This window comes from Saccopteryx bilineata, chromosome 5, assembly GCF_036850765.1.
Source record: "Saccopteryx bilineata isolate mSacBil1 chromosome 5, mSacBil1_pri_phased_curated, whole genome shotgun sequence".
Lineage (NCBI taxonomy): Eukaryota > Metazoa > Chordata > Mammalia > Chiroptera > Emballonuridae > Saccopteryx > Saccopteryx bilineata.
In genome coordinates, this window is record NC_089494.1 from 17664081 (window position 1) to 17686343 (window position 22263).

Here is a 22263-nt window from a genome sequence, read left to right on the forward strand (position 1 = left end):
GCATATATTTTATTTGCCTGTTTTCTCTGAGACCCATTCCCCATCTTCCCTGCCCTGCTCTCTATCTTACAGGCTGCGCTCTCTTTTCCTACTACTCTTTGCCAACTAGCTTCTGTCTAGGTTCAACCAGTGGGAGTCACGTGGAGGGTGGGAGGAAGGGAGAAGCCAGGGTATTTCTCTCCCTTTCTCTAAATTAAATCAGGGGGCACCTCAGACAGTGGTTGCGTCTCCTCCATAGCTCTGAGTCTTGCCAAAGGTGCTTCCCAACTTGTTCCCTCCTGCTCACTCTAGATAGTTCTGCTGTGGCTTCAACTCCCTGCTGGTGTCCCAGCTCCAAGACTCTGGCATCACCATCTCATTCCTTTGCCTCCAGCCCAAGGAGTGATAGCAGCTCCCTGGTGTTGCTCACTTTAGGGTTGGCTTCCCAGAGCCCAATCCTGGGAAAGGGAGCCTGTCGGAAGGATAGAGTGGAGGGCAACAGCATTGGGCATTGAATCTCTCTGGAGGGGTAGGGTAGGAATTGCCCATATTTCAGTACCTCCAATGGTTAAACCAACTCTCCTGCCCAGCTGGGGCTACAGAAAGTCCATATGCTAAGATTTTATGGGCAGCCACCTGGTTGGAAGTGAGGGCTTGAAGCTGTACTTGCATAACACGTAGCATTTGAAGAAAGGGTCAATGGTTTCCATCAAAAAGTGGGAGTGTTGGCCTGACCTGTGGTGGCGCAGTGGATAAAGCATCGACCTGGAAATGCTGAGGTCGCTGGTTCGAAACCCTGGGCTTGCCTGGTCAAGGCACACAAGGGGGGGAGTTGATGCTTCCAGCTCCTCCCCCCCTTCTCTCTGTCTGTCTCTCCCCTCTGTCTCTCCCTCTCCTCTCTAAAATAAATAAATAAATAAAGTTTTAAAAAAAAAAAGTGGGAATGTTGATGGAGCTTACTGGAAAGTAAGCCCAGCCTTTCCCCAGCCACTCTCCCAATGTCGCTGCCACTGTGCCCCTGTTCTGCCTTAATGCCAACTTCTGGTCTCTCTAAACCCGAACAACCTACCTGAAGAAGATAAAATTCAATCTATAGGGTGAACCCCAGCTATCTCAGACTATTCAGAGGCACGCTTCAGACCCTCCTGGCCTTACCAGGCTCCGGTTGCAGTCTTGTCTTGGAATAACTTCACACACGTTAAGTTGAAAAGCACCTTACCTCTTGTCCCAGGGTTTCTCCGGGGACCCTGCAGCCCGAGGGTATGCAACCCGGAAGTGCAGAGGAGTTCATGCTCAATGAGCCAAAGGCTTAACCAATGGCAGAATGGAGGCAGTGCGTCAATTCCCTACCCTCGCTGCTACTCCTACACCCTCGCCCAAGGAATGGCTCTGAGATGCCGTTAGTTCAGCTGCATCTACTCTAGGATAAATTCTCCCCTTTTCCCTGCTTTAGTCCCTTTTGCCCCATTCTACTTCTTGAAATTGCACCCTTTAATGAAATCTGAAATCAGATCTGCTTTCTGGAGAGCCCAAGCTAAGACACCAGCCTTCCTATCTCTCATTAAGGAGAAGCCTCCCTCACCCCATGGTTATTCCCAAAAGAAAAAGACATTTGTGAGCCAATAAGATCACAGCACTTTATTTAGGACAGAGCCAGAGGATTTCCCTAGTATTCGTCTCCCTCCTCTTCTTCCTCCTCCCCCTCTACACTGTCCATGCCCACCTCCTCGTAATCCTTCTCCAGGGCAGCCATATCCTCCCGGGCCTCGGAGAACTCACCCTCCTCCATGCCCTCACCCACATACCAGTGCACAAACGCCCTCTTGGCATACATCAGGTCAAACTTGTGGTCCAGACGGGCCCAGGCCTCGGCGATGGCGGTCGTGTTGCTCAGCATGCACACGGCACGCTGCACCTTGGCCAGGTCACCTCCGGGCACCACGGTGGGTGGCTGGTAGTTGATGCCAACCTTGAAGCCCGTGGGGCACCAGTCCACGAATTGAATACTGCGCTTGGTCTTGATGGCAGCGATGGCGGCGTTGACATCCTTGGGGACCACGTCTCCACGGTACAGCAGGCAGCAGGCCATGTACTTGCCATGACGAGGGTCACACTTCACCATCTGGTTGGCAGGCTCGAAGCAGGCGTTGGTGATCTCTGCCACCGACAGCTGCTCGTGGTATGCCTTCTCTGCAGAGATGACTGGCGCGTAGGTGGCCAGGGGGAAGTGGATACGTGGGTAGGGCACCAGGTTGGTCTGGAACTCGGTCAGGTCCACGTTGAGGGCCCCGTCAAAGCGCAGGGAAGCTGTGATGGAGGAGACGATCTGGCCAATGAGGCGGTTAAGGTTGGTGTAGGTGGGGCGCTCGATGTCCAGGTTGCGGCGGCAGATGTCATAGATGGCTTCGTTGTCCACCATGAAGGCACAGTCTGAGTGCTCCAGGGTGGTGTGGGTGGTCAGGATGGAGTTGTAGGGCTCCACCACAGCTGTGGACACCTGGGGGGCTGGGTAGATGGAGAACTCCAGCTTGGATTTCTTGCCATAGTCAACGGAGAGCCTCTCCATCAGGAGCGAGGTGAAGCCGGAGCCGGTGCCCCCACCGAAGCTGTGGAAGATGAGGAACCCTTGGAGGCCTGTGCACTGGTCAGACTGAAAGTGAAGGTGAAGAGAAATGTGGGTGTAAAGCCAGCTGACAAACAGGAAAGAACCAGCTTGTGCTGTTGCAAATTCCCTCGAAGTGTCATCAAATCCTTAGAAGACTTTTCCAAGAGAACAAGACCTATCTGCCTAAGGTCAGCCCACTCTCTTCCCCTTATCCCTCTTCCTCTCTAAGACCCACTGAGGTCTCTAACAGACAGCTCTCTTGAATCTTGTAACAGTCATTTTTGTCATTATAATTTGCCAACTCTGTCTCCCTGATTTAATCTCAGATGTTTCTGGAGAGCTTCTCTGCTGAGATCAGTAATCCAGGAACGGCCCTGGCCGGTTGGCTCAGTGGTGGAGCGTCGGCCTGGCGTGCAGAAGTCCGGGGTTCGATTCCTGGCCAGGGCACACAGGAGAAGCGCCCATCTGCTTCTCCACCCCTCCCTCTCTCCTTCCTCTCTGTCTCTCTCTTCCCCTCCCGCAGCGAGGCTCCATTGGAGCAAAGATGGCCCGGGCGCTGGGGATGGCTCCTTGGCCTCTGCCCCAGGCGCTAGAGTGGCTCTGGTCACAACAGAGCGACGCCTCGGAGGGGCAGAGCATCGCCCCCTGGTGGGCAGAGCGTCGCCCCCTGGTGGGTGTGCCGGGTGGATCCCGGTCGGGCACATGCGGAGTCTGTCTGACTGTCTCTCCCCGTTTCCAGCTTCAGAAAAATACAAAAAAAAAAAATAATAAAAATAAAATAATCCAGGAACTCCATCCCCATCCTTGGAGGAGGGCAAAGTTGATCATAGAGCATTGGGCTGGCATTATTTGGATCCTGTTTCTCACAGGGCCTTCAGCCCACACTGCTACAATACAAGGTAATATTCTGGCAGTGCTATGGACCTTCATCACTGGGCTAGGCAGCCCATGGACAGGCTAGCCCTGGTGACCACACCACCCAGCATTGGGCCCATTGCTATAGAAGATGATGAAGACCCCCAGATCCAAGCTGCAGCCTTACTCTATCTCCCCTGATCAGAGTGTAGGGCCCTGATCCTGCATGTTTAACACTTTTCCAGGAGGCTCTACCAAGCCTTGAAGCTGCCCTTCCCCTATCTGGTGTCCAGACTACAACAGGGACTTCCAGCCTTCAGTCCCTCTCTCACCAGCTTCCGAATCCGGTCCAGCACCAGGTCTATGAGCTCCTTTCCAATGGTGTAGTGGCCTCGGGCGTAATTATTGGCAGCATCTTCCTTGCCAGTGATGAGCTGCTCTGGATGGAAAAGTTGACGGTACGTGCCCGTCCGAACTTCGTCTGCAATGAACAGAGTTTTAGGCCCCGCCTTTATTGTAGCCTGGCTCTCAGAGGCACAGGGCACCCTGTAGAAGTGAGGTCTCTGGGCCCCAAGCCCTACCCTGGAGGAGCCCCATTCAGGCTGCTGAATTAAAGTCAGTTGTCCTTGACTTTAAGTGTTCAGCAATGGAAAGAAAAGGGATACGGGGTGACATTGAGACTCTGGGGCTGAGTGACAGTGGTTCTGCAGATCTGGAGTCCTAATTGGCTGCAGCAACTGGGAACCGCAAATTGCAGTGCTCTCCAGTTACAGAGAGGGACTTGCCCTGGAACCTAGGACAAGGCCGTGGCAGAGATGGACCATCACTCACCGATCACCGTGGGCTCCAGATCCACAAACACCGCCCTGGGCACGTGTTTTCCAGCCCCGGTTTCACTAAAGAACGTATTGAAGGAGTCGTCCCCTCCCCCGATGGTCTTGTCACTGGGCATCTGCCCATCTGGTTGGATCCCATGTTCCAAGCAGTAGAGCTCCCAGCAGGCATTGCCAATCTGCACACCGGCCTGCCCCACGTGGACTGAGATGCATTCACGCTGAGCAGACAAAGGGCAGAAAACATTCTTAGCAGAGACAAGTATATCATGCCTGGACACAATTCCTGCCTTCCTTCCTTGAGTGGGTCTCTGGCTGAAGGCCAAGGCTCCTGGACTCTGCTCTCCTTGTCCCACCTCCTGTGGCTAAGCATTTACTGGTGACACTGAGGACCAATAGGCTGGACCTGTTCTTCTGGGGGGTTCTGGGGCTGGAGCCAAAACCCTTAGGGGGCAGATGTGCGCAGTTCTTGCTCAGTGGCTAAGCATCTTGAGGAATGTCGAGGGGATCAAATGAGTCTGGCAGAGTACAAAAGTCAACTCACTCATGTTCAGAGAGAAATTAGGGGCCACAGATGAGGGAAGCAAGATCTTAATGAAGTTTCAGGGGTCAAAGATAAGGACGGGGTTTATAAAAGCAGAGAGAGCTCTGGATTCACGTTACAGCTGGGAATGGCAGCGAGGAAGGGAAGAGGGGGACTGTTATGTGCAGGTGCCGCTCCTTCCTCTCTTGGGCGTGCATGGTTCTGGAGTGGGCTGGGACTGGGAAGAAAGGTCTTCCCCACGTGAGCCAAGGCTGGTGGTCAAAGAACTCGTGGCCCCTGAAGCAGGACGGGGATAAGCCTGTTGGTCTAGGAAAAGAGAAAGAAAGGTCAGTTTCCTCATAAGAACCAGGAGGGCTTGACCTTTTGCTTCTTCAAAGATGTGTTGAGCCTCTGCTATGTGGTGAACACTGTGCTGGTGCTGGGGATACAAAACACCTAACACTCAGTCCCTGCCCTCGAGGAGCTCACTGTGTAGGGAAAGGGGAATGTCGTGTGTTAACAGATGTGTGACAGTGTGGTAAGTGGGATACCAGAGGACGTCTCCCAGAGTACTTCTATGCTTGAGAAGTAATCACCACAGACCTTAAAAATACAATGAGCACATTCATCAGATTTCCCCAAACTTTAAGGCTGAACAATGTGGAGGATGTGCAGAAATGTGAACTCTTACACTGCTGGTGGAAGCTTAAAGCGATGTATCTCAAATTAAGAAGAATCATATAATATGATACCATTTATATAAATATTTAACTTGTAAAATGATACTATGCATCATTTACAGATAAATTTAAATGTTTAATACATAGTCTTATAATGTGTATATATTCACATTATATATTGCAAAAATAAAGCAAGGGAAAATATTAACACCAAATTGGAATAATGGTTCTTTCTGGTAGAGATGAATGCAATTGGGAAAAGATTTTATTTCTTAAAGTGGATTGTGGATGTTATATTATTCTTTATACCTTTTTGTATGTCTAAAATAGTCCGTACGTTTTTTTGTTTGTTTTTTATTATGTGAGAGGTGGGGAGTTAGAGAGACAGAAGTCCTGCATGCACCCTGACCTGAATCCACCTGGCAAGCCCACTAGGGGGCATGCTCTGCCTCTCTGGGGCCACTGCTCTGTTGCTTGGCAACTGAGCCATTTTTAGTGTTTAAGGGGAGGCCATGAAGCCATCCTCAGTGCCCAGGGCTAACTCGCTCAAACCTTTTGAGCCATGACAATGGGAGGGGAAGAAAGAGAGAGAGGGGAGAGAAAGAGAGAGAGAGAGAGAAGGGGGAGGGGTGGAGAAGCAGACGATCACTTCTCCTGTGTGCCCTGACTAGGAACAAACCCAGGACTTCCACATGCTGGGCTGATGCTCTACTGCTGAGCCAACTGGCCAGGGCATAAGTTTTTAATGAGGATGCTTTCTCTGTAAATTTAACATGACATTGATCTTTTTTACACTGCTCACAAAAATTAGGGGATATTTTATCATTTCATACTCATTTTGAAATATAGGCCTTGGCTTATGATTTTTTAGATGATGGGGATTAATCCATAAGTCATTTGTATCCCAGACCCATTACTCCTCTACTTGTCTGAACAAGAGTCTTAACCTCTCTGTCAACATCCTTCCTTATGGCATGGGGGCAATAATAAGAACCCCTTCCGAGAAGTTCTCTGAGGATTAAATGAAAGAATGCATGCATGTTGCCTGGCGCATTTCATGACACTTGTTGCACCATATGTTGGGTTTCCTTACCAACTCCCCCATCCCCCAATCACGGTGTCATAGAGAAGTTAATGAATTAGTCTGGGAGGGATTTAAGGACACAAAAAGTTCAGAAATTCCCAGGTCCTGGGGAGAGAGCTGATTCAGCTTCTCAACCCACCAGTCACCCGGCGAGGCTGAGGCCAGTGCTGCACCTCCAAGCCTGGCCAGGCTCTGTTTCCAAAGCCAGACAGTGTCCCAGCCCTCACAGCTACTGGCTCACTCACGATGTTTCTGACTTCTCAGGTATGCCTGGGGTGCTGGAATCGATGCCCCTTATGGTGGGGCAGCAGGTTTGATGCAAAGAAAGCCCCTGGAGTCACATAGACTTGGCCTCAAACCTCCATTTTTCTATGACCTCACACAGATTATTTCATTTTAGCTGCCCTAGCTTCTTTTTCTTGACTGTAAAAAAAAAAAAAAAAAAATGCATAATCTCGTGCCTGGACCCAGCAGGCTTTGTGATTGTGTTGATTAGTTCTCATGTATTAAGCATTAATTAGGTTCCAGGCACTATGCTAAGTGCTTCACACACATTATCTCATTCGATCTTCACAACAACCCCCTTGGGTAGGTACTTTTATTAACCTATTTTACAGATGAGGAAATTGAATCTCAGGGCGGTTAAACAGCTACCTCAAGGTCATGAGCGAAACGAAGAATATTCAAAGCAGGGACAGCCTGGTTCCAAACATGCTCTCAACTGCTTTTCTATCCCGCCTAGTGGGGAGACGGTTAAAGATATCAAATGATCCCATGCCCAGCCAACTTTCGAGAACTAGGAGCACCCGCCCTCTCCTGCCTCCTCCTTCCCTCTCTCCTTCCACTGATATGTAAGTGCAGTTGGGCAGGCTATGAGAATGTATCCCTGCAGCTGGGAGGCGGGACCTCAGTGACTCTGCCAGGGGTGCAGGGTTTGCAGGGTAGTGCCTACATTTTGTGCTGTAATCCTGTTTATCCTCCACTCCCTACCCCTAAATTCAGAGCCCTTAAGCAGCCCTGCTTCTGAACCCAGACCCAGACCCACATCCTGGCTACCAAGACCCTGTTCTTCTTCAATCCTGTACATGCCCAGGATGTTTGGGAAGGGGCATACTCCCATTTGGAAGTCTCTTCCCCCTTCCCCACCCCACCTGTGCACACACTGTAGCCCCATGAGTACCTAGACCCCCAAAGTTCCTTCACACCAACCACCTGGGCCCACTTGCATGCTCAGCCCCCCACCTCTGCTCACCATGCTGCTTGGTTGGGGGCTGGCTGGGGTTGTCTCTCCGCTGCTAGATGGAAAGTAGAAACAGGTCTGTGGGAGACCTACAGCCTCTGATCTCCTTACACTCTCTGGTCTGCTCTCAGGGTGAGAATGTTGTTAGAAACATCCCCAGGAGGGCAGGCCTGTTGACTTGGTTACCAGGCAGTAGGCAAGTCCTGGGACTGGGCCCAAATAGGGGAGCGAAGCGGAGTGTGGGTGGGGCTATGAAGAATCTGCGGTGAAATAAGGAGTCCTGGGGCAAGAGGTCAACCTCGGGCCTTCTGGGTAGAAACTCAGACTATCATAGGACAGAGGGAACTAGAGCTCCATTTTGGCCCCATCGCTATAGTATTTAACTGCTTTCGCCTCCGTTTCCTCATCTGTAGAATGGGGAGAGGTGGTATTGTGAGGATTAAACAACATGCACTTTCTTGGATGCTTTGTCCAGAATTGCTGCTGTTGTCCATGGGGAAAGCAAGCTGATGAGCAGGACTCAGGGCTATTTGTCAGTGTCTCCCCCTATTTCAGTGCAAGTTGTTGCTGGTCCAGCCTGGCCTGATTTCTCCGCAAAAGGACTTGCCTTTTGCCCTTAGGCAAAATTATGAAATAAGAATGTTGATCTCTCACGTTTGTTTTCTATGTTGTACTTCTTGAAGTGTCGTCACCCCTTATCTCCTTTGAGTCCCTCAACAACTTTGTGAGATAAGCAAGGCGGGGCCTCCATTCCCATGATGAAGGAAATTGAAACCTATTATGTCTTGCCCAAGGTTACATGGGGGTTAATTAATGGTAGAATTAAAAGTCATCCGGGACTCAAGCTCAGTGCTTCTCCCTTTTCCATATGGCAGAGTTGTCACTGTCCCTCGTGCCCATCCTGTATCTTTATTATTCTCATATTAGATTGCATGGTCAGTGGTGACTGCCCTCTTGCACACCCCTTGACTGTCCGGCCTCCCTCTAGCTTCAGTGGCCCTGCTTGACTAAACCACAACTCTAGTTAATTCCACTTCTTCACCAACCCTGTGCCTGTACTGACCCATCAAAACAGTGGAAAAACCCAGGCCCAAGCTGACTTCAAACTCGTGACCTCAAATGGACCTGAATGCTTCCTGGGAACTACGTTACATCTCTTCTGTCACTTTTCCAAACAGTGACAATGACCCGGAATAGGAATCCAAACTTAGCAAATAATAGAATTTCATCTAGCAACCCTATCCTGGAAGTAGTTGCTATAGAGAAATTTCAGTCACTGTGGCTAATGGTTAATGGTGGGGGCTACTTTGAGGTAGGGGCCTTTTCAGAGCCCTTCTCATCGTAGTATACTAAGAAGTGGCCCAGAATATCAAGATGGTTAACTCTGGTTTTGGTTGTAGACTGAAGTCTTCTCTCTTCCACCTGGAACTAAGAGGCCAGGATCCCCAGAGAGAAGACACAGCCAACCAGCACGTCAAAGGTAAGGAAGCCCAGGCTTCCAGGGGATTGGTCCATGAGGCCATAGACCGCAGGAATGATCATCCTGAGGAATTATTATCCAGGTGTCAGAATTTGCGGCCTAAAGGGCCCATGGTGTGCACAGCTGTCTTGTTTAGCACTTCACCTTCTCCCAACTTGGCTCACAGTCAATAGATGTATCACCAACTCTGGAAAAAATTATCCTAAAGGCCATGGGGGTCCTTATGTAAAACAGAATAGAGTTTTAAAGCATGTTAATGTATCTAGGTTATAAAATAAGAGGCAGTCAATACTCTTTAATTCCTTCAACAAAAATATTTATTTTTGCTATGTGCCAAGCACTGTTTTAGCTGTCAGGGACACAGTGGTGGACTAAGAGAGTCTGTGCTCCGAAGGAGCTGACATTTTCATGGGGAGACACATAGCAAACGAAGAAGACAATTTTGGAGAGCAATAGCACATGGAGAAAACAGACTGGGATAATGGCACAGAAAGGGATGGGAGGTGGGGGCTACTACTGGGAGGGAGCAGCTCTCTAAGAAGGCATCTGAATGGAGACCACGTGACAGAGTCAACCATGGTAGGATCTAGATAAGAGTGCTCCAGGCAGAGAAAATGAGTGCCAAGGTTCACAGGTAGGAGCAAACTCCATGTGCTCAATGAAACCGAGTGAGGAAAGGAGAGAGCTACATACGGTGAGATCACAGAAGTAGAGGGGACTTGGAATGAGAATAGCTTTTGTTACGAGAGTGTGATGGGAAGGTTTAAGCAAGCACTAGCACCTTCTTTGAGTACAGAGAGATTATTACAGCTGCTATGTGGCAACTGCATTATAGGAGTTCAAGAATAGAAGCAGAAAACTGGTTAGGAGGCTACTGTAGGCATCCAGAAATAAGGAGGTGGGTGCGTAGACTAGAGTTGGGGATGGTGGGAAGTAGCTGAGTTCAAGGTAATGGGAATGCTAAAGTGTGCGGCAGGCCTACCTAGCAGCCTTACCTGCACCCTGCCTCCACTTCTTCAGGGTCCTGACTCGGTTTCATTACTCACCCTTCCACTTGCTCAAGGAATATGGAGTTTCCCCAAACCTAGGGGTGAGTTTAGAGCAGTTTAACCATTCATGGTAATTCTATTCATCTTTCCAGTGACTTGTTTAGGCATGGCGCTAGTGAGATATAAGGGGAAGTCTGCAAGGGTGCTTGAGGAAAGGTTTTCTCTCTGATAAAAAGAGATGTGGGAGGAAACCCCCTTTCCTGCCTTAGGACAGTGCCAAATGAAGACATGACAGTTGGAGCTGCTGCAGACATCTTGTGATCGTGGGGGAAGATGTCACCAGCTCGTTGAGGATGCCTGAGCAGAAAGCTGGAAACACCAGAGGTATTGGTGTCATCACTGAATCAACCCTGAACAGCCTTCCATTCACATTTCTTGTGGGATAATAAATATCCTCATTGTTTAAGCTGCTTTCCATTAGTTAGGCTTTCCATTATTTTCAGCCAAAAAAAATATTTGTTTTAACTAATAAAAGAGGAGAAGGAGAGAGGGAAAGAGAAGAATGCAGGATGGTCCTAGGTTTTTAACTTAAGCATGTGAGTGGAAAGTGATATTATTCACTCTCATGGGCTTCCTTGGGCAGAAACACTGCGGGAAATGTTGCTTCATATTCATTCTGGAGGAAGAACATGCTTTGTGAGCCCTTACGAGAAGGAGAGGGCATGGATTCCTCCTGACTCCCCTTGTGCTTTTTCCCTTTGTGATCCAGCTGTGTATCCTTCCTACATTGTTGTAATAAACCTTAGTTGTTAGAACAATTAGTCCCTTGAGTCCTCCCAGCTAGTCTCCTGACATGAGGGTGGTTTTGGAGATACCCCAGCTCAAAAACAATTCCTGATTTTTTTTATATATTCTAAATGTTACAGGGGTTAAGACTGTGAGGGCCAAACAAAACATTTCTGAGAGAGACTTTGGCCTCCAGGCTGCTGATTTGTAACTTCTGGCTTCCTAGACTTCTACTCTAATTTTAGTCCCATCACAGACGTGAAACAATTCCCCCCGAGACATACTCAACAAATGCCTACCGCATGCTAGGAACTAGGGACACGAAGATGAATAAAACAGTCCTTACCTCCAACAGGTTTGCTATGTGGTAAAATGGAAATGTACACAAATAAATGCAGCATTGTGCACTACACGCACTAAAATTAATGAAGAAAATGCTCTAAAAATCAAGATAGTTAAAAAAAACAAACAAGATAGTTGCTTACAGTGCTTTGCTATATCTGTACACATTCCTAAATTCATCTGGTCCTCACAATCTGAAGTTATCCCAGTTTTACAAATGAAAAACCTGAACTTATAATTCAAAGAGGTTTAGAGTTTTGCCTAAGCTAAAAGCTCTCTCAATAGTCATTTTGCTAGGGCAGAGGCACACAAGGAGAAAAGAGAGCCAGGGAGGGTCTGCAAGAGGCCCTGTGTTCTGTAATCATCAGAGTTTCTTGCTCTGTAGAGACCATGACCCCATTTCCCAAAGCAGCCTCACTGCATGGCCTTGTCAGTTTTCTTTTTGATGAATGAGTCTTGTTCTTCCAAGCAGATGGCAAGTCCACTGGGAAGAGAAACCTTGTCATGTTTCACTGTATTCCTTTCCATGCCTTGCCTAAGTAAGGTGTGGATGAGCTATTTTGTCGATAGAAAGTTGCCATGCTAGTTATTTTACCCTGCTATGTTGTGCTGTCAGGCAGCCTGGCCCTAGGAAACAAAATGGTAGGAGAGGCAGGTGAATCCTTTCCAAGTGACTAGCCGGGAGACAGGTTTCTTGAGGGTGTGCCAATGGGCACATGGGGCACTTCCTGAGAATTTCCCCAGTGAAAGGAGACTGTTAGAAAGTGTACATCACGTGCGGGAAAACAGAAGTAAATTGAAAAGCCCATGAAACATAAAAAGAAGGAATAGCTTCTGCTGAGGCCTCCACCTGAGTGCTGAGGTGTTAATATGCAGGTCGAAGTTCATGCCCATGGCGGAGGGACAGAGGAGAATGTGAAAGTCACAATCGGCCACGATATCAGAATCTTCATTTGCTTTTTTCCTCTTCAGCGTCAACAAATATCTTGATACCTCTCAACAATGCTTTCAGGGCAGAATCGTCTCCTTTCCACCGGTGAAGAAGCCAAGGATTCAGTGAGGTTAAGTCACCTGCCCAAGGTCACATAGGGCAGTCAGGATGCGAATCCAGGTCCTAAGGACTTTCAGTCCAGCGCTCCCGCTGTTCTGGCAGCAGGAAAGCCGGCAGGTGGTAGTGGCAAGGGCTCGCTAATAGTGACGGCGCTGATGACTTGGCCACTATTGGGCGGGTAGCGGCCGAGCCGCGGCAGATTCTTCAAGTCTGCCCTCGCAGACAGGCTGCGGGGCTCAGCTCGACGGGGCAGCCCATGGGCTCGGCACCCTGGGGCTCAGGCTGTGCAGCTCGCGGTCCTCAATTGCCCACAGGCGTTGGCGAAGGCCAGCCGTCCCGGCCGGGCACCAGCAGGCGGCGTGCAGCCGCCAGGGGTTCCTCGAGGACGGGCTGGAGCCAGAGAGTGGGTTGGAGACTCCAGGGAGGCGGGGCGAGGAGGGCAAGGGCGAAGGCCTGCTGCAGTCACCGCGGAAAAACAACCTCTAAGACTCCCAGCCTAAGGCAGAACACCTGAGCGACCGGCGTCCGCTTGACGCAGGTGCCGGCGAGACGCGTCCTGGCACCGCGCCTTGCGTACGTGCAGTGAAGCTCGAGAGCCCGGAGTGTGGGCTCAAAACCTGGAGCAAGGGGTTAAAGCCCAGGCTGCTACTCTTTTTTTTTTTTTTTATTTAAGTTTTTCTCTGTGTCATTTCTTTTTTATTTATTCATTTATTTATTCATTATAGGGGAGAGAGAGAGAGAGAGAGAGAGAGAGAGTAGGGGGAGGAGCAAGAAGCATCAACTCCCATATGTGCCTTGACCAGGCAAGCCCAAGGTTTTGAACTGGCAACCTCAGCATTTCCAGGTTGACGCTTTATCCACTGAGCCACCACAGGTCAGGCCCAGGCTGCTACTCTTAACGCACGTCGGACAGGTGAGGAATCCGGCCGCCGCGCGGGGGCGGGGAGGAGAGGGGCCCGCCCTGGCCCCACCCCTCGGACCCGCCTACCCCTCGGGGCGTGGCCTCCGGGCTGCTCGGCGTCTAGTGGGCGACCGGGCGCGCCGCCCCGCCCCCGCCTATAAGAGCGGTGCGGCACTGCAGCTAGCGCACTTCTCACTGAGACCCGTCGCCTGGACTCTGCGTGAGACCCACCGCCCTGACTAGCCATGGTGAGTGCGGCCCCGCTGGGATCTTGCCGGCCCCTTACTTACCGCTCTCCTTCAGGGACGCTTCTTCCCGAGCTGTTGAAGGCCCTGCACCTGACGTTCCGGGTCCCGAGGAGGCGCGCGGGTGCTGGCATTGCCCCCACCCCCTCCCTGCCCTGCTGACTTGGGCCGAGCCGTGCTGTCCACTTTAGAAGGCTAGAGGAAGGGCGAGGGTGGAGTGGGATTACTCCCCAGCAGAGGAGCCCTCCGGGGAATCCCCTCGTGCTCTGCCAAGCATTTGTGTCCTAATCCTCCTGTGGGGAGTCACGCGGTCCCGCGCCCAGGTCCCGCGGTGAGGGAGACCCGCTTGGCTGCCCTCCGCTGCTGGCCTCCTCTCACCCAGTCCCTGGAACCAACCGCACACGTGCTTGGCGCAAGGAGATGGAAGGGGTCAGGTTACTTGGTCCAGCATCCCCCTTTCCTCCGACTGAGTGTGCATCCCTCCCACCCACAGCCTCCTCCCACCGTGACTCAGCACCCCGCTTCTGAGCCAGCAGTGGGGTTCGGTCTCGTGAGGGTGGTCGGCCCCTCTCCAGCCTGAGCCCGGTTGCGCGGACGGGCAGAGACAGCTGTCGCCGAGCGGGAGCGCGGGCCGAGGCCAGGTTGGGGGGAGGGAAGAGAGGTGTATGTAGGGGGATGGTATTTATAGCCCAGGAACCGAGGCCGAAATCCAATCCTCGCGTTCCGTTGGGATGTAATTGAAAAGAATCTAGAAAGGGGGCGAATACAGGGCCGAGGTGCAGGATGGCGCTCGTCCTGCTCGGGGCAAGGCGGGTTACCTCTGGGGCCTCACCGCAGGTTCCTCTTCCTTTTCTGAGTATTTGGAAGCCATCACCCCGCCATTTCGGTGTTGGGCAGGGAGGCTGCGCGGCCCCGCTCCGCACCGCTTTGGCACTTCAGGGGTTACTTTCGGACTGGCATGGACTAGCCTAGGGCAGCGACAGCCCCAGTGCTCACAACCCTTATTTCCCGCACCTGCACACTGCGCTCACCAGCATTATCGCTATTTTCCTGAGGGCTGTCGCCTTGGATGAAGGTGGTAGACACCCGGGGGGGGGGGGGGGGAGGAGCCAGATGGGATTGATCCCCAGAGCCAGATGGGATTTAAAGGTGGGGGAGAGGACATCCTGATGGCATTTGGTCAGTTGATGCCAGACTGGAAGGCTGAGATACCTCTGCAGCCCATAGGAAAGAAAGAGGGGGAGGGATATAGGAAATTTTAGTTGTTTGTCCTCAAAGCAAACAGGTAATCATGTGGGTCCTCTAGCTATAAACTCATAGGTCTGGAAAACCTGTCTTTTCTCAGGCTCTTCTTGAGAAGCTGGTTTTGTGGGAGTAGGAATCGGGAACAGCTGAAAAGCCGCTTGTCCTTGTCTCACTTTCTGCAGTGTCTTATATGCACTTGCCCTCCCCATCCTCCCTGAGTATCCTGTGAAGGTGGCAGGGTCATGTGGCGCCACAGCTCTTACTTGACAAGGTCCCCATGGAGAGACAGGCTAAGGGCCTGCCCTGCCCCACTGGTGCCTCCAGTTGGGGAGTCTGGGCAGGCTGCCAGCCTTTTCTGACCTCTGTCCAGCCCCAAGCCTCCACTTTTGTCAAATGGTCATCCTAACTGATGGGTGATAGGGTGGGAGAGGTTTATGAGTGAGGACTTATGGATGTGGGGCTTATGCTGTGTCCCCTCTCTTTACCCCTCAGCGTGAATGCATCTCAGTCCATGTGGGGCAGGCAGGTGTCCAGATGGGCAATGCCTGCTGGGAGCTCTACTGTCTGGAACATGGGATTCAGCCTGATGGGCAGATGCCCAGTGACAAGACCATTGGTGGAGGAGACGACTCCTTCACCACCTTCTTCTGTGAAACCGGTGCTGGAAAGCACGTGCCCCGGGCAGTTTTTGTGGATTTGGAGCCCACTGTAATTGGTGAGAGGAAGAGAGTGAAATTAAGGGGACTGGAATGTGATTCTAAGCTTCCTTCTGGAGATGGGGTATCTAGACCTGGTTTTCCTGGTCCTGAAAACTCCTTGCCCAGTTTGAATTGAAAGAGGGCAATCTAATCGTAGGAGGGCCTGGACAGCAGGTCTGGGTTTTTCTCACACATTGGTATCTAAAACTGGCAGAAGGATGTGCTCTTCCACATATCTGACTGCAGCTACCACACTGAGGAGGGAGGTCCTTCTAAGCACAGCCTTGTGGTTTGGGCCCTGACAATGTGGTTTATGCTTTTGCAGATGAGATCCGAAATGGCCCATACCGGCAGCTCTTCCACCCAGAGCAGCTCATCACTGGGAAAGAGGATGCCGCAAACAACTATGCCCGTGGTCACTATACCATTGGCAAGGAGATCATTGACCCAGTACTGGACCGGATCCGTAAGCTGGTGAGTCTGGCAGGGAAGGGAAGAGAAGGAGCTTTTAAGATGATACTAATGGTCAGGAACATTTTATTTCCCAGTCTTTTCAGGGAGCCATCTCTAATCGTACATGTTCCAGAGATGCTGCTACTCCAGAACCCGGAGTACTCGTTCACCTTTGCCCTGGCTCCTGAGATGTTTAGGCATTTGTGGAGCCGGACAATAGAGTTCCTCAGGCCCCACCACCTACACTGCTCTTTCTCTTTCTTGCCTTTCAGTCTGACCAGTGCACAGGCCTTCAGGGCTTCCTGGTCTTCCACAGCTTTGGCGGGGGCACCGGCTCCGGCTTCACCTCACTCCTGATGGAGAGGCTCTCCGTTGACTATGGCAAGAAATCCAAGCTGGAGTTCTCCATCTACCCAGCCCCCCAGGTGTCCACAGCTGTGGTGGAGCCCTACAACTCCATCCTGACCACCCACACCACCCTGGAGCACTCAGACTGTGCCTTCATGGTGGACAACGAAGCCATCTATGACATCTGCCGCCGCAACCTGGACATCGAGCGCCCCACCTACACCAACCTTAATCGCCTTATCAGCCAGATCGTCTCCTCCATCACAGCTTCCCTGCGCTTTGACGGGGCCCTCAACGTGGACCTGACCGAGTTCCAGACCAACCTGGTGCCCTACCCACGTATCCACTTCCCCCTGGCCACCTACGCGCCAGTCATCTCTGCAGAGAAGGCATACCACGAGCAGCTGTCGGTGGCAGAGATCACCAACGCCTGCTTCGAGCCTGCCAACCAGATGGTGAAGTGTGACCCTCGTCATGGCAAGTACATGGCCTGCTGCCTGCTGTACCGTGGAGACGTGGTCCCCAAGGATGTCAACGCCGCCATCGCTGCCATCAAGACCAAGCGCAGTATTCAATTCGTGGACTGGTGCCCCACGGGCTTCAAGGTTGGCATCAACTACCAGCCACCCACCGTGGTGCCCGGAGGTGACCTGGCCAAGGTGCAGCGTGCCGTGTGCATGCTGAGCAACACGACCGCCATCGCCGAGGCCTGGGCCCGTCTGGACCACAAGTTCGACCTGATGTATGCCAAGAGGGCGTTTGTGCACTGGTATGTGGGCGAGGGCATGGAGGAGGGTGAGTTCTCCGAGGCCCGGGAGGATATGGCTGCCCTGGAGAAGGATTACGAGGAGGTGGGCATTGATTCCTATGAGGATGAGGATGAAGGAGAAGAATAGACCAGCTGCCTGGAGCCCACTATGTTTATTGCAAAATCCTTTCGAAATAAACAGTCTCCTTGCACGGTTTCTTGTTCCCTCTGTGAGTACTTGAGCTTCCTGCTGCCTTCCTCTTTGTGTTGCTGCTATTGCTATTATTGCTGCTGCTGCTGCTGCCGCCGCCGCCCTCAGTTTGCTGCTTATGACCCTTTTCCTTCCATGGCTGAAGTTGGGAGCTGCCAAGGAGCCCTTGCCAGGCCCAGGAAACATGACCCAGAGACCTTGATGTAAGATCCTCCAGGGCACCCAGGATAGTGAGGAAATGAGGACTGAATCCTTGACCTGTCTGTCCAACCACAAGATATTGAAGGATGAGTTTCTACTTCCTTTCCTCCTACTAAGACAAGTAGGAATTTGAGTCCAGCAGTTTCTGTAATTGAGTTAGACTAGCACCCTGTTCTTGCTGCTGCGCTGCATTCGTCGACTCTGGAAGCAAGACTTGGCCCAGGCGCCTCTGTGTTATGAGGGATTGGGAATGGGCTGAGCTGGCCCAGAGTTCCTTGGCATGGAGCCTAGTCATAAGCTTGGGGGATGGGAGGCAACAGGGCCATCTCCTCGAGTTGTTTATGTCACTGCACCTCCCAGCAGCTTTGCATAGCTGTCTTGCTGTCTGTGCTGGGGCCTAAGGCCGTGCCATTAAAAGTCAGGTTGTTTCCCTCGTTTGTGCTTTCTTTCTGGCCTCAGCCTCTGCTAGCTGGTGGGGACCTCTTGCCAGGGCCCTGGGGAAATTTTCAACTTTGCTAATAGGCACCGCAGGACTCACACTGACCTCAGCATGTAGAGGTGGGAAGGGTTGGGGGAAAGAAGCTTCAATCTCGGGAGCAGGAGATGCCAACCCTACCCTTGCCTCCCCTCCCTGTGATTCAGGGACGCTGTGCCCTTCCCTGGGGAACAGGTTTCAAGCCCAGTGAAGAGGCAGGGCCCCTGTTTACTCAGCAGGGTAGGCAGGAAGTGGAGGCTGGATACTGCCACACCACACTGGCTCCATTAATCATTAACCATGTGTGAGCTAAAACCATCTGGGACAGACTGGAGGCCAAAATGGCTGCCACCTCCACTCTTTGCCTCCAGGCTGAGGTTGGGAGACCTGTTACGTAGCTGTCCCAAAACTTCCTCAGGTGCCTCCACCCAGAAGTCCTTCCCGGCAAACCGGCTGGGCTGCTCTGCCTGAGCTACCCACCCCTGGGAATGAAGGAAAGAATGGGTTGAATGTGCCTTTAAGGGACCCTGGTCCCAGTTCTTGGCATTGAAGCAGCTGTTCTTGGCGTAACAGCTTTAAGTTTTTAACTAAGACAAGTTAGAAGAACTGCCCATTGCCAACCAGCCAGATTTAAGGTAAGGATACTGCTTCCTCGCGTGGAATGATGAAGTCATGCCATCCTGATTCTAGACCAGTCCCTCTTTCCAGGCTGTTGCCTAGAAATGGCAGCTGGCCTTTGGGCCCCTCGCATCTCTTCTCTCAGTCCAGGAACAGAGAGACTAAGATTCAAACCAAACGGCTTCCAATTTATTCTATTTATACATTCTCCTGCTCCAAGATTTGGAGCCAGATCATGATGTAAGCTCAGCAGTCCTGCGCAGAGCCTTTACCAAATTTTATCAGTTTCCCTTTCCCCCTCCCCCCTCCCCTCACTCACACACCCCAATTCAGACTCCCTGTCCGTTTGTTCTGAGGTAAGAGAACAGCAGAAACAGAAGACTGCCCTCAGTCTCCCCACCCCCTTGCCCTCAGTTACAGGAGAACAGGTCTGCATAGAAAGGATGGAGGCTCCAGTGAGGAACGGGGCCTCTTTCCAAGGCACAGGGGCCACCTCTACATGGCCACTGGTTTGTTCAGATTTGGGTAGCGTGCTGGCCCGGAGCTGGGGGTTGCAGTGCCTCCAACTGACTGAGGAGGAGAGGAATGTGAGGGCGTTGCTGGGGGTCCACAGTCATCATTGAGGCCAGCAGCTGCCGCAGTGCTGAAGAATGCCTGTGTGGGGAGGGGGGCAGGGTGGCTGAGGGGCACCCATCCGCCACACCAAGACTCCACCTCCAACAACGTTAAGGAGAGTCTGAAGTGCTTGGTGCCCTTTCTATTGCTCACCTGGGGCTTTGTGGGATGCTGAGCTGGTTCTGCACAGCCAGGGCCACACTATCACCCTTCTGAAACACCATGTCGTAAGGACCTTCCCCAAACATCATAGCATACAGCACACAGCCTAGGGACTGAGCATAACTTGATTATTCCATGGGAGGGGACAAATGGAGGCGATAACTTTCAATACTGTAGTGAGAGGAGACTGCATAAGCTAAAAGGACTATGCTGACTTCAACCACATGATACCACCAGGGCCCAGAGAAACTGCCAGTTAGCTGGATGCCTCTGCCCCCCTTGCTTAGCCATTGTTTTCAGCCCTGACACTGAGTTGTACCAACCCTGTTCAAAGGGAAGGGTTATACCACTTCCTGAGCTATTGAGTACAGTGTCAGCGACAGTTCCCAGGAAGGAAGTTGAGGGTGATGGGGACATACATGGTTGCTGGGGTGCCATGCACTGGAACCAAAGACCTGCTCCTCTACTCCACAGCAGGGACAGAGCAGCACTCCTCCCCACCCAGAGTCCCACCCACAGGCTCCTCACCCAGACATCAGTCCGCTCATCGATGACACAGTGGCTCTGCACAGAGAAGAGCTCCGGGGCCCGGTAGGAAATGGTGCACCGCTGGGCTGCCCAGTCCTGGAACAGTGGCCACAGAGCTCAGAATGAGGCACAGGTTATGGTCATGTGACCAAATTGTGGCATGCACCAGCAAGGGTCAGGGGTGGGGAAGAGGCGGGCAAAGGAAACTGGAGACTCCTACCTGCAGGGCCAGGGCCTGGCGGGAGCCCTCTACATGGATGCATGCTTGATTCATGGAACCCAGATCCATCAAAACTGGCTGCCCCTCATCTCCAAGCAAGATATTGGTAGGCTTCAGGTCCCTGTTGGGAAGTGGAAATGACACATGAGCATCCCTGGACAGAGAATCACAGGGGGCAAAAGAATCACATGTGCTGTTCCTTGGGAGGAGAGGTGAGACCTCTCATTTCTTTTGGTGGGGCTCTTCCTTTCTGTGCCAGAAAGTCACAGGGCCCTCCTACTGACCTGTGGGCATAACCCTGGGCATGAATGGCCTCCAGGCCTCTGCAGATACCCAGCAGCAGCTGAAGGATTTCATCTTCAGTCAAGAAGTTGCCTTTGTCTTTCAGCTTTTCAATCTCACTCCACAGTGTACCTCTCTGCAACACAAGTATCCCCAGTTGTTTTTTGAGCCTCTGCTCCCTAATCCTAACTCCTTCCTTATGTCAAAAGCCTATCACCCTTTTCACCACACACACTACACTCCACAGTCCCATTTGGATTCCTCTAAACTCCAAATCTGAAGTGGTCAAATCCAGGACATAGCCTTTGCTTCCCAACATACTTGACTGTTCACACAGCCCTTGGTTGGTGGCTCTGTTGCAACCCCTCCACAGCCAGGAGACTTTCTGACCTTGAAGAAGGGTAGCAGCAGCCAGGCCTCATGTTTAGTGCCCCGCTCCCTCAGACAATAAGCCACGAGGTGAAGGATGTTGGGGTGATGGAAGAGGCGATGCATGTCTGCTTCTCGTTGGGCCTCCTCCCAGTCCTGCTGCTCGTGACACAGGATTCGCTTCAGGGCGTAGAAGTGTCCATCATGTAACCCCTCCACTAGGTCCACATAGCTGAACCCACTGTGGGCCAAAGGGGTCAGTGAAGGACCATGGTCATCTCCCACATTTCTTGGACCCAGAGGAATTCCCTGGGGAGAACAGGGGGTTATCTTTCCTATTTGCTAGAAACCCTCCCAAGATGTGGCTCTAAGAGAAGTCTGAAGATCATTATACTTTGAACTCAAGAGGTGGGGCATAGCAATTTTTGAAGTCCTGTGGTCATAACCCAGTGCTCTGCAAATGAGAGATGCTCAATAAACATTAAGAATAGTCAACATTTATTAAGCACTGTGAATCAGGCACTAGTGACACATTTTATATGCATTATCTCATTTAATCTTCACAGCTCCATCAGCGATGCAGAATAGTAATTATCTCCATTAAGCAGATGAAGAAACCATGGCTTATCAAGGTCACACAAGGTGGATTAGGAAACTGGCTCCAGAATCTACTCTTTCTTGACTAGCATGTCACTAGGCTCTGTCAGGTGACTTCAACGATAGGTTATAGAATAAATACCTTTGTGAGCCCCTATCATGTGCAGACTGCTGTCTTTCGATCACCATAACCATGGGGACTAATGATTTCCAAACTCACCCCTCCCCCAGTTTCTGGATGAAGAGGTAGCGCTTATTGTCAATGATGACAGTTCCCGGAGAGCAGATACACAGCGCGTGGCCCATAATGTCTCACTCATCCTCCTCAAGGATGGTCTGAGGCTGCCAAAGGGTTCGTCCAGGTTGAGTGGGCTCTTCTACGCGATGCGCTGGGGCCCCAGAGGATCATGCTGGAAGGAAAAGAACGGTAGGATCGTGGGTCGGGCACAGTCCAGATAATCCCTGAAGTACTACTGTGGAAAGCGCAGGCCCGGTTTCGGAATCTAGAGGAAATGGGACCTGGCGATAGCATCTCCAAGAAGGCTGGGATCAGGTGCCTTAAAGCCTCAGACTACGCAGCGATTACCAGACCGCTTCTTCCACCACCAGCCCACATTCGGGCGGGCCCTGCTCCCATGCCCGTCGGGACGCAAAGGCAGGGCGTAGGGTAGCTGCCGGAGAATGCCCATCCCTTGCAGAACCCACCCCCCCGGCCTCAGCGCGTAGACCCGGGATAAATCAGCCCAGCTTCCCCACTGACCTGGCTCGGGCAGGAGGGACGCGCCAGCGACCGGAAGTAGTAGTTGCGTCATCATTCCGCGCCGGCGTAACGGCCCGCGGTATCCTAGCAACCTTCTGGCATCCGGATGATGTGGGGGCGCGGAGCTGACCAGCAGTGGG

At 51.8% G+C, this 22263-nt stretch overlaps 3 protein-coding genes across 8 annotated transcripts; 1 reads left to right on the forward strand and 2 right to left on the reverse strand.

The window, feature by feature from the left end:
* Positions 1-1621: 1621 nt before the first annotated feature.
* Positions 1622-13742, reverse strand: LOC136337594 (tubulin alpha-1D chain). Of its 6 annotated transcripts, none has more exons than XM_066279018.1 (5): positions 13639-13742; positions 4936-5122; positions 4271-4493; positions 3772-3920; positions 1622-2629 (listed from the first exon to the last, which is right to left on the reverse strand). In XM_066279018.1, the coding sequence occupies exons 1-5, from the start codon at positions 13725-13727 to the stop codon at positions 1646-1648; spliced, it is 1632 nt and encodes a 543-aa protein (XP_066135115.1). In that variant the 5' UTR covers positions 13728-13742; the 3' UTR covers positions 1622-1645. The 6 variants fall into 6 exon arrangements, with proteins under 6 accessions (XP_066135115.1, XP_066135119.1, XP_066135117.1 ...); XM_066279022.1 differs by lacking the exon at positions 13639-13742 and adding an exon at positions 7812-7879; XM_066279020.1 differs by lacking the exon at positions 13639-13742 and adding an exon at positions 7214-7239.
* On the forward strand, positions 13185-17302 carry LOC136337595 (tubulin alpha-4A chain). The gene is made up of 4 exons (XM_066279025.1): positions 13185-13596; positions 15331-15553; positions 15862-16010; positions 16262-17302. Exons 1-4 carry the CDS (start codon positions 13594-13596, stop codon positions 17231-17233), a joined length of 1347 nt encoding a protein of 448 aa, XP_066135122.1. The 5' UTR covers positions 13185-13593; the 3' UTR covers positions 17234-17302.
* A 1455-nt stretch (positions 17303-18757) lies between these two features.
* On the reverse strand, positions 18758-22253 carry STK16 (serine/threonine kinase 16). Its single transcript, XM_066279026.1, has 8 exons — positions 22124-22253; positions 21584-21773; positions 20788-21007; positions 20400-20533; positions 20116-20236; positions 19896-19991; positions 19359-19480; positions 18758-19244 (listed from the first exon to the last, which is right to left on the reverse strand). The coding sequence occupies exons 2-8, from the start codon at positions 21667-21669 to the stop codon at positions 19106-19108; spliced, it is 918 nt and encodes a 305-aa protein (XP_066135123.1). The 5' UTR covers positions 21670-21773; positions 22124-22253; the 3' UTR covers positions 18758-19105.
* Between the last annotated feature and the right edge of the window lie 10 nt (positions 22254-22263).